At 45.4% G+C, this 11,748-nt stretch overlaps 3 protein-coding genes across 3 annotated transcripts; all 3 read right to left on the bottom strand.

The window, feature by feature from the left end:
- Positions 1–6,788: 6,788 nt before the first annotated feature.
- On the bottom strand, positions 6,789–7,889 carry LOC145408098 (uncharacterized). Its single transcript, XM_080278905.1, has one exon. It carries the CDS (start codon positions 7,887–7,889, stop codon positions 6,789–6,791), a length of 1,101 nt encoding a protein of 366 aa, XP_080135031.1.
- A 420-nt stretch (positions 7,890–8,309) lies between these two features.
- LOC145408097 (uncharacterized) lies at positions 8,310–9,584 on the bottom strand. Its single transcript, XM_080278904.1, has one exon. The coding sequence runs from the start codon at positions 9,582–9,584 to the stop codon at positions 8,310–8,312; it is 1,275 nt and encodes a 424-aa protein (XP_080135030.1).
- Positions 9,585–9,679: 95 nt separating this feature from the next.
- LOC145408096 (uncharacterized) lies at positions 9,680–10,501 on the bottom strand. Its single transcript, XM_080278903.1, has one exon. It carries the CDS (start codon positions 10,499–10,501, stop codon positions 9,680–9,682), a length of 822 nt encoding a protein of 273 aa, XP_080135029.1.
- Positions 10,502–11,748: the final 1,247 nt, after the last annotated feature.

Below are 11,748 nucleotides of genomic sequence, written 5' to 3'. Positions count from 1 at the left end.
AGTAATGTGGACACGAGCGAAAATCCGCTTTTATTTGTTCAGTAAAATTATGGCTCAGTAACTGGGATAGGTGCGAAGCAATACAGCGCCGGTACACAGGTGGCGGATGAAGACAGCAGCCGATATTAGCTGTACAGTGCTTATGAATGTGTGGGTGCTCATGTTCCATGCATTTCTCCACGTGCTCAGTGCCTGCCGTCTACAGAATGTGAGTTTTTAAACGTACCCATTGGTAGACAGGGAGTCGACAAGGCCCGTCCATTGCCAATCAGACGTGAGGGTATAAACGACAACTGTCGTCTAGTGCACGAATCAGCGGCGCTGATGGCAGTAACCATGATGAGGATATCTGGCCGCTGGTAGCCTGTTATAAAGACAGATTAGAAAAGAGTCAACCAGGGTGGATGGTGAACCCTAGGGTGCATGAATTTTTTCAAGGGATACATGGAAGTAATGGGGTGCATAGGGGGGTGCATGACATGAATAAAATGGATAGGAGGGATACAGTAAGAAAAGACCTTTTAGGAGGAAACTGTGTGTGTAATGTAAGAAATGCATTTAAGTCATGACTGAAACATTTCAGATTTGTAAAAACAATAAATATTGTCGGACAGTGTATAAAAGAAAAAATCATTTAGTTATAATTTTATGGTTAACGATTAGGCAGGGCTTAGCGAGTGAAGGCGTGCGGCAGCGAGCCTTACCTCCCAGTGGCGTTAATTGCAAATTATAAGTAGCAGAAACATTAAACCTCTATTCTCATTATTACATATGCATTAATTATATATTTTCTTTCAAAAAAACAACAATAACAACGACAACTGCCAAGAGTCAGCAAATGGTGATTAGCCACTGCCGCGACCATCGCCTCATACCAGGCGATTTGCAAGCTACCCCTGGCCATGCAGATTGCCTCATATGAGGCAGTGGGTCTCTGCGCCATAATTTCAAGCATGGGGAAGCGTCAGTGGTTTCCATGGGAACTTTGAGTCCTCCCTCTACACCATCACAGCTGTTGCCAAGCCCTGCTAGACCGCAGTTGCCAAATACCGCATATTTAGTAATTCAGTTCTCTATCGTGGCCCAACAATGGAGGATTCACTCCCGTCAACCTCCCACGGTGATGGCGACTTATCGCCTCCCTCACACCCAACCAAAAGGCGTACATTACAAAAAGACGAGGGTTATGAAGAGTTCAGGCTCAGAAACACTTGATCTGATGTCAAAAAATCAACTTAATATTTTAAAAAATGTTCGTAAACAATGACTCAGGGAAGGTAATCAGGTTAATAAGAATTAGCGCGAAGGGGGACTAAATAAGGGTTTTTATTTGTATTATCTTTAGAATTTACTGTCCAGCTTGAAGTCGTACTTGCTCATATCTTTGCTTCGATCTTTGATCAAATAGGAAGTCCCGAAACAGGCCTCTTCAAGCGATTTAAAAAAGAATGGCCATATCTCTCACACGAAGCATTTGCCTTACCATCGGAGAGCTTGTTTGCAGACCCTCAACTCCAGTGGATGAAAAAAGAGATGCTCACCTACTCACCTATGGCTCTCCAGGCTAGCCATCCTCGTGACGAGTACAAGGAGTTCCTTGACCAGTCCCATCTATTCCTGACGGGAAAGACTGATGGTCAACTCTTCATCCGAGCTCCAGGTCCCATGCACCACTCCAGATGGATGGCGAACGAGATTTATGTGCTCAAAGTCTGTCTCTTTCAGCATCAGTTCAAGTTCACGAGACGCGTGGAACGAAACGTGACCCGGCTGGCTTCATTTGTCAGTCTGATTTTACGCCAAGTTGTGGTATGAAGCACCGATGGGGATACGAGCTTCTCTCAATGACCTACAAATCCTGTATCTTCTGGAGATATATCCCCACGGACAAGCAGCGAAGGCAGCTCAAAGCAGCCACCTGTTGTACTTGTCGGAGCATCTGACTAGACTGACCTTTGATAGCAGGATCGATGCCGACTGCAAAAGGAAAATGGTTCAACACCTCCAACGTCCCCGATACGATGCTGCTCCCGACACATCGACATGCCGGTTGCTGGCGTTGAAAATTACGTGGCAACATTCGTCACGAAAAGCACATTGGCCCTTTTTTATGTCTTGAAGGTTACAGGTAAAGAAGATGCACGCCAGTTCCTTCAGAAAAGTCCACAGTAATGGCCAGATGACGACCAGTTCAGGGAATTTAGAGAGTGTGCCTTGAATAGGTCTTGCTCTCCTCCAGCGTCAAGCCCTGTCCACACGAGCGGGCAATGCCCGTGGGCACAAGCGAGCAGTTTGCCTGTTGACGGGCTCACCGCTTGTGCCCGCGAGCAAATGCGTAAATTGCCCGTGCGAGCAGTTTGCCTGTTGACGGCCTCACCGCTTGTGCCCGCGGGCAAATGCGTAAATTGCCCTTGGCAATTTACACATTTGCCCGCGGGCACAAGCGGTGAGCCCGTCAACAGGCAAACTGCTCGCTTGTGCCCGCGGGCATTGCCCGCTCGTGTGGACGGGGCTTCACATTGATACTTTGACCTGAAACGAAGACCAGCAGCATGATCTGTAACTCGTGGCAACCCACCTAAAAAGAAGTCAACACCATCCAAGGCGACTATGATGAAGTAATGATGAAGATATCCCTATTATATGCTAGTGTTTTTTTCTTCTGCTCCTTTGTATTTGGCTGGTTGGTCGTATGAGAACCAAAAATAATTTTTTTTATTCAGTTTTCTAGAAAAAAAAATCTAACTGCAGAATATTCCGAAATTTCCAAAAAGGAGCGATTGGGATGACCCATAATTGTTCATTTTGCATGAACAATGTTCACAACGAGAGGCATAAAAACAATCTTCCTTCTTGTACACATTTTTTGTCGGAACCTCTAGGTCATTCTGTTCATCCTGATAATGAAGGAAATAAAGGCATTCCCTTACCATTTTCATTTTATTCCTTCCACAGCCAGGTCATCTTTTTCAACACAGAAAAGTCGTCGTTACTGTTGGAGTTTCATAGAACTTCCATATCCCCCTTCGTTTTATTCATGGTACCGGCAGAGGATGATATTCAGTTAAGGAAAAACCTGTACTTGTGTAGGAATTATAGACAATTCAACCTTTTTAATTATTCATATTACCTCTGCTCGATCATAGTGAACTACGATCATGGACCGACGATATCTTCCGTACCTCTTTCATTGGTTCGACTATTATCTGCCTATCTACCTATTGCCAGACGTCATAATCCCGTAAGGGGTGGCCATTATGAGTTATTTGCTATACGGGGAGGGGCACTAACCCTCCACCAACCCACTTGCTGACACGTAGGGAGCACGTATGGTTTGGTTATATGGTTACCACTCAGCGTTGTAAATGGTTTCCTGGTACAGGAAACCATTTGGCTTGTCACTCAATGTAATGCCACCTGTAAAGGAAATAAATGCAATTAGAAGTGACAGGAAAGATGGGAGGAATAGGGAGAGAGGAGGACAGGCACAGAAAAAGAATGATAAAGGCTAAGGAAGAAGTAGGCAGCACTACATCAAATGAGTGGATGATGGTCGCCACCACCTATCACTATTATATAGGCTGTTAATCCTACTACCACCAGACTCTGTTATTCATTTTAAGATCTTTCATAGTGAAGGGGTTAAGGTTTTCTTCTTATTATTTGTATTATATGCTTCCTGTGTCAAAGAAATTTATATTGTCAAATCAGGAAAAACCTCTCATTTTTATAGTATTAGAAAAAAAAAAATCCATTTCCGACGTTAGTACAATGAGTACCTCAAATATCTATATTCTTACTACCGTCAAACAATTTTATTAAATGCACGATGTAATGTTTGTGTGTGATGAGAGAGTGTGAACCATTTACACCCAGCGGAGAATGAGTAATGGCGGCTGCAACGAGAATATGTTTGTGTAGCAAGCCATTCTGCCCTCGACATACGAGCAGGCACACCAACTCATCAGCAACACCCTCATTATCTTTATCACTGTTTATATTGTTACTATTCTATTCTTCGTCAGTAATGTCTCTCTCATGAGGAGAGCAGTTTTGATATCTTTTCCAGTTAGCTCCATTCTCGCTACCGTCATGCTTAACATTATAAGTTTTTTACACTAAGACTTGCGAATCAAGAGCTGGTATTACGTTTTCATCAGCGCAAGTGCGCTTTTTTTTCTTTGCGTGTACTCCAACAAAATAGCTCAGTTTCTAACCGATCTTAACCAAACATGGTGGATGGGTCAAAGGTCAGCTGCTACGTAACCCCACTGATTATTTCAAAGGTCAGTGTCACGGCTTAGCCAATGCTTGACTAAGCCATATAAATATACAACGTTTTCATCCAATTTTGATTGAGACTGGGGGCAGGGCTGAAGATAAAGCAACAATGAAGTGATTCATTTTTTTTCACAATAAACGAAAGATCAAAGCCACAGGGCAAGGTCACAGTTAGGCCCATGTGTGCTTCTTAGCAAAATAACTCAAAACTTTTCGATCAGATTTTAACCAATCTTGGTGGGAGAGTTTAAGGCGAACCAAGAACTATATCTTTTGGTATGAGGAACATTAGGTCAAAGGTCAAGGTCGCAAAACAAGGTAAACTTAACCAATTTTCAACTGGTTACCCGTCCCCGCCACGTGAGGGCTCGGGGAAAGGTACTGTTTTCACTTGGCTTGTCTGCCTGTGTGTCTGTCTGTCCGTTAACAACACGCGAGATATGTCTGAGCAGTTTCGACCAAAATTACAAGGATGATGGGCTGTGACCTTCTGACCACCTGCTTAAATCTTGGGCCAAATTGAGCCAAGTCCTAGGCTGTAGGCTCTCCCATTATTATTATTTTTTTTCATCGCCATGACTCCTCTCAAATTTGTCATATCGACTTGAAACCAAAACCTAAATGTGCATCTTTCAAATCTGCATCATATAACATGCCTTATTACATCAGGGAGGTCAACCTCCAGTTAACGGTCGGGGTATCAGGTCTAAAATCTCAAATGGGCATAAAATTGTCAGTTTTCACCCGATTTACTCCACATCTTATATGTGACATCTTTGACCAGAAATCTTGTTGTGTTTATGCATCAGCACGAAAATGACTGCTGGCGACGGGCTTGCTGTGTCCTGGCACCGTTTCTTGTTTGGAGTGAACTTACTGCTGACGGTAAAACATGAATAGAATAATTACCCGTTCCCGCCCCGGAGGGGCTTGGGGATGGGTATTGTTTTCACTCAATTTGTGTGTCTGTTTGTTTGTTTGTCTGTCTGTCTGTCTGGAAACAACTTTACGCAAAAACTACTGGTGCGATTTTGACTAAAATGACAGGGATGATGGGCTATGGCCTTCTGATCACCTGATTAAATGTGGGGCCAAATTGGGCCAAGGCCCAGGCTGTAGGCCCAAAAAATGTAAAGGAAAAAAAAAATGAGGGGGACGGGTAACAATCGTTTTCTCGCCGTAACTCCTTTCGAATTTGTCATATCGACATGAAACCAAAACATAAAGGTGCATCTTTTAAATCCGCATCCTCTAATTAATATGCCTCATTACATCAGGGGGGTCTTTACCCAGTTGGTGGTAGGGGGAGCAATGTCAGGTGGGTCTGGCCTAAAATTTCGAATGTGCATAAAAGAGTCAGTTTTCACCCGATTTACCCCAAATTTGATTTGCGATATCTTTGACTAGATATTCTGTTGTGTTTATACGTCAGCACTAAAATGACTGCTGGGGACGAGTTTGCTGTGCCGTGGCACCGCTTCTTGTTCCATTTTGATAACAGTCAGCCATAGATCAGCCTCATATGACTTGGCCAAAATTTTACTCATGATTGTACGCTTGTTAACAAAACAAGGGTTTTGATCCAAGTTTAACCAAATTTTGTGGAAGGGTTGTGGGTCACCCAAGAAATAATCCTGATTTTGAGAAGAATAGGCCAAAGATTAAGGTCACTTGGGAAGGTCAGCTTATTTTTAAAAATCCAGTTTAGACCCACTGTGTGGAAGCTTTCTGGATAAGGCAAGAGTAAAAGGATTCAGTTTGGAAATGAATCATTCATATGTCAAGTCACAGAGAAAGGTCACAGTTCAAGGTCGCAGGACAGGGTCAATTCGGATTTATTCCACTTTGAACCAGGATTAGGGGAAGTGTTGGGGGTCTGGCAAGAACGAAGGGATTCTGTTTTGGGAAAAATCAATCAAAGGTCAAGGTCACAGGGCATGGCCAAAGTTCGACCTATTTGTCAGTGTATGAACAAAATAACTAAACAGCTTTCATTTGGTTTGGACCCAACTTGATGGATGACTTGAGGATCACCCCAAATGTTCACTTAATTTTTTTTAGAACAGCTTCTAAAGTATCTCACTGCAGTCACTTTTTAAATTACCAAAAATTGAACCCTGATGATGAAATTGTAATAAAGTCTGGGCACAGGCAAGGGAAGGAGGAAGACAACCTCTTCGACTGCTGGTTTTATTCTCACTAACTCGTCAATAAACAGCCAACCCTTTCATCAGGTCGGTTTGATAACTGACAGATTCGAACACAAAGTTCGACACAGGATGAATTCTTTTCTTAAATATACATAAAATGGGAAAAAGGGCAAATGGCATTATTACCACCTCTAAGATCAGCACCAACTTAACAGACATAGCATGACATAGACATAGCATGACAGACATAGCATGACATAGACATAGCATGACAGACATAGCATGACAGACATAGCATGACAGACATAGCATGACATAGACATAGCATGACAAGACATAACACTCCCCCCTGATCTTCTAAAGATCATTATATTGGAACGGCCGGACTGGACGGCGCTCCCTAGAACCTCGACGGGGCAGTGGTCTCCCTGGACTATCTACTTCGTCTTCACTTGGCGTATCACTTGACATAGACTCATTCGAAGGACCTCTCACATCGATTAGCAAATCATCTTCTGTTTCTGATTCAGGGCTTTCTTCAGCTAGTGAATCCTCTGGGGCAGTAGACAGCGATGTTGCCAGCCTTAGGTCACGCACATGACGAGGCATACCATCCACCTCGACGTTCTGGGCAGATACAACTCGCGTTACTGTGCCCTCTGTGCTTCGAGAATCGCAGCGTCTGCTGGGATGCCGGATCCATACACGATCACTGACGCTGAAGCGATGTTGTTCTTCCACCGGCTGATCTTGCAGAGTTACTCCGTCGATACCCAGCAGTCTGACCTCGTATCTAAATATCTTGTTGGCAGGGGCAGATGAGGCATCATCACCTCGTGGCATAACGTTGTAGCGGTACACTGCTTCAGCTACGGAACAGCCTTTCCGTACCAGTATAGTTTTCACGGTTCGATGATTTCTCTCTGATATTCCATTACCAGATGGAGCGTTGGCACACCGATACCTGATGACCATACCCCAACGCCTGGCGAACTCTTTGATCGTTGAGCTACGGAAGCTGGCAGCATTGTCAGTTAATAGCTCCTTAGGTGCTCCACGTTCATAAAACACAGACTCTAGCTGTTCAACAACACTGATGACATCTTGCCGCCTGAGTCTTTTCCAGATGGCACAACGTGTTGGCCCGCAGTCGATGAGCATCAGATAGTGCTGGTTTCTGACATGACAGACGTCCATGCTAACTCTGCTCCAGATCTCTGAAACCCCCAACTCCCCTTTCTTCCACTTCTCTGGTGCCGGATCAAAGGATTGACATTCTTGACAACTCTGAAGAACACTGTGAACCTGCTGCCTCTGAACCGTAGGATAGAGCCTTCTGCAGAAGTACAGTGTACGCTTGATGCCGGGATGCCCGCTGGTTTCATGAATGTTAACGATGTCCCTGTCTGAAACACTGGCAACAGCTGCACAGCTTGTCTGCCCGTTTGCTAGTGTCATCCACCTCTTCGGTACTCGTGTTAGCGCACCTGCTTTGTTTTCAGTAGAAGACACAAACTTTACTTCCAGACACAGATTATACTCGATGATGATAGATTTAAAAGTCTCTAGGCGCCTTCAGATCAACATTTCACTGGAAGCTCTAGTCTTCAAACGAGATTTTCCCGAGAGAGCATCCGCGATCCAGTGGAACACAGTTCTTGAGTCAGTCATAAGAGTCAGCTGTTTCATCTTCCAGGAGATTGCAAGATTTATCCCCTTAATAACAGCGTCCAGCTCCGCAAGATTAATGTGAGAGCACTCGTCCCGTCGTAACCAACACAAGTCTTCAATAACTTCACCTTTCACCTCCAACACAGCTCCCAATGCGAGTGAACTTGCATCTACCCATAGTATAGCTTCGTCTCCCGCCACATCCCATCATCCTCGGGCCGGGTCTGAGTTCTTCACCCGCTCCAACGTGTCCGCAAGCATCGAGTGCAAACTGAGGTCATTAATCTCGTCGTCCCACGTAGTCGTGACCTCATTGGCCCGTCTTTTAATGTACGACGCCACCACTCGCAACCAGCCACAAACAGGAAGGTGACTCGTTAGCTGCCCGCAGAGTGAAAACACTGTCCGCCTAGTCAGCTTTTCAGGTAGCTTGCCAACGCCGTTATCACGCTTCCAGACGAGACGATCGTGCTCCCCCCAGACTCTAATGCCCAGCACACGAGCTCCTTCAGACACAATCTCGGGAGGTTTGCAGAGCAGGCCGTGACGACTAAGGTGACATTCCACTTCCGCTGCACTCGCCACACTTTCGTCCACCAGAATATCGTCCAGGTATGGTGAAGTGGCGCGGTTTATCTTCTCGTCCATGCTCAACACACGACTCAGGACCTCCTTCAATACTAGTGGTGCGATGTTCAGTCCAAAGCCCAGTCTAGTCAAACAGTAACGTCTCCCACGGAATACCACTATCTGGGACGAACATAGCGATCTGTGAACGTGTATCTGTAGGTAAGCCTTGCACAAGTCAATGAGAGCGACCCTCTGTCCATGCCTGCGCCACTCCCGTATCTTCTCAGTGCAGACGTCCGCTTCAGCTGTGTGCAAATTAAGATGGGCATTCAACTCACGAAAATCAAGGACAGGGCGTACTTTTTTCTTGTTTTGCTGCACGACAGCCATCAGAGGGATAGTTCCTTTCACAGGGCCATGTATACTCTCGTTGTATGGAACCAGCCATCCGTCCTTAATCCATTCACACAGTTCATTTTCATATTCTTTTCGAGCTTCATTCGGCACCCTGTATTCAGAGACAGTATTCAGTAGTCGTGGAGGCTCTGAGTTATCATGCCAGTTCCACAACACTGTCCACTTTTTAGCTGCACTGTCATATGTTACTTCAAAATCCCTCTCGACAATATTTCGTAGTATGGTAGGTACTGTCACGGCTGAAGCCTGCACTTCCTCAATACCAAATCGCACTTTGTCCGGTGAATGCACTGTCACTCCCTGCATGGCTTCAACACCGTTCATGCCCAGAATAAAGTCAAAATTAAGTGGCTTGGAAGGCACTACAATCACATTCACAGACACGGACACTCCTGACAGTAGCTGGACTGTTACCACACCTGTTCCCATACACATATAAAGCTCACCGCTTACTGTCCTCACACTGATATTTCCTTTGGTCCAGCGAGAGCACATGGAAACGTGTGCAATACTCTGAGTACAGCCGGTGTCTACCAGGGCATCACAGTTCTTTCCATCAACAACCAAGCGAGTCACTGGTAAAGCGCCTCTCACCGACGGTCTGGACAGGAGGCTGGCGCTGGTCCCACCTCTCCTGATCCATTTCCCGAAGGGCATGAGGTAGCGATGTGGCCTCGTCCCCCGCATCTGAAGCAGCACACATTACCTCGCCCACCTCTACCTCTGCGCACACTGCGTCCAGCCTGGCAGTCACGAGCGTAATGGTTCGGCTGGTTACAGGAATGGCAGCGCACACCACCAACACCAACTAATGCAGGAGCCACTGTGTGCTGTCTGGAGCCGGCTGGTTGTGCTGATGCCCCATCATCGAGGAAATTATCTGCTAGAACAGCTCGAGCATGGTTCAGAAGTTGGTTAATATCCATAGTTTCCATGCGTGAACCAGCTCTCAGAATGTGGCGAACAGCTTCTGGAAGACCAGCTAAAAAAGCACAACATAGACCGGCGTCGGTGAGTCCTCCAAATCGTGTAGCCAGGTGGCGCAGGTCAGCCACGTACACGTCAACAGACTCGCCATCACGCAGCCTACGGTCCACAAACTGCTCATAGGCAACAAACTTGTCTGCAGCAAATGCCGAGGCGAGTGCATCCTTTATGGTGTCGAAGTTCCCCTTGTCTACGCTGCTGAGCTGCTGATAAACAGAGAAAGCCCCGCCTGTGAGTCGCAGTGGCACAATGGTGTGTAGATCAAAGATCCCTCGTAGCCGACAAACCAGCTCCAGCTTTTCGATCCACTCTACCACCGAGTGCGAAGTACCGTCAAATTCCGGGATCAGACGAAGTTCCGTCGTAAGGCTGTCTCCTCGGGCTGAGGTTGACGATGCCGGTTTGCCACTATCACTTCCGTCCATCATAAGTTGCGAGAGAATGCCTAGATAGCTTGTAATAAAGTCTGGGCACAGGCAAGGGAAGGAGGAAGACAACCTCTTCGACTGCTGGTTTTATTCTCACTAACTCGTCAATAAACAGCCAACCCTTTCATCAGGTCGGTTTGATAACTGACAGATTCGAACACAAAGTTCGACACAGGATGAATTCTTTTCTTAAATATACATAAAATGGGAAAAAGGGCAAATGGCATTATTACCACCTCTAAGATCAGCACCAACTTAACAGACATAGCATGACATAGACATAGCATGACATAGACATAGCATGACATAGACATAGCATGACAAGACAACAGAAATAAAAATTCATTTTCGTCTAAAGAGTAACTTATTTAATCTCAGACATATTGAAACAAAATCAATGACTGAAACCACTCATTTCCTAGAGTTTTAATACGCTGATGACTGTACTGTCCTTGCACATACCCCAGAAGCCGTACAACAGAGCCTCATCATCGTTTCAGATATATACCATACAGTGGGGCTCCGAATTAATGTCAGTAAAACAGAAATAACATCTCAGAGATACAATGCAGTAGAGCCTCTGGTGAAATTGTAAAATAGGTTGAGAATTTTGCCTACTTTGGAAGTGTGCTCACAGATAAACTTAACATTGATGCAGAAATCCTTGCACTAATCAACCACGCCTCAGCCTCTTTTGGACGTCTCACAGCCAAAGTCTTTGAAAACACCAACTTGAGAATCGAGACGAAGGTATCAGTATATATGGCTATATGCCTCTACACCCTCTCCATACAGTGCTAAATCATGGACTATGAGCGTCACATCAAACAGCTTGAGTCGTTTCACATGCGATGCCTACAGTGCATCCTAGGACACTTATGAGAGGATAAAAGTCAATCAAAACTTCTCCAGGGGGCAAAGTCAACCAGCATAGAAACCCTGCTGGCTGAAAACAAGTTCTATGCATGACTAAGCATCGCCCTCCCTGCCAGGTTCTGATTGGCCAGCTCCCTGCAGCACGCCACAACCCAGAAAAGACAGATGGAGAGATATAAAGATCACATAAGGACAACACTAAAGAAATTCAATATCATACCAAAAGATCTTGAAACCAGTGTCTCTGACAGAAAACAATGGAGAGCCTTCTGCAGTGATGGAACCATCCATCTCGAAGAAGCTCAGACCTTGCCCAGAGAAGAGCGTAGCCACAGAGGGCACAACCAAAACAGAAATCTCCCAGCAAA

The sequence above is a fragment of the Coenobita brevimanus genome, chromosome 75, assembly GCF_032717465.1.
Source record: "Coenobita brevimanus isolate Jiangsu-jjx chromosome 75, ASM3271746v2, whole genome shotgun sequence".
NCBI classification, from domain to species: Eukaryota; Metazoa; Arthropoda; class Malacostraca; order Decapoda; family Coenobitidae; genus Coenobita; species Coenobita brevimanus.
Note: the sequence above shows the minus strand (reverse complement) of the source record. Positions and strands in the feature narration are given on the sequence as shown.

What these genes read in the sequence shown, in the direction of transcription:
- LOC145408098 (XM_080278905.1), bottom strand. Translation starts at nt 7,889, where the DNA reads ATGACACTAGCAAACGGGCAGACAAGCTGTGCAGCTGTTGCCAGTGTT.
- LOC145408097 (XM_080278904.1), bottom strand. Translation starts at nt 9,584, where the DNA reads ATGTGCTCTCGCTGGACCAAAGGAAATATCAGTGTGAGGACAGTAAGC.
- LOC145408096 (XM_080278903.1), bottom strand. Translation starts at nt 10,501, where the DNA reads ATGGACGGAAGTGATAGTGGCAAACCGGCATCGTCAACCTCAGCCCGA.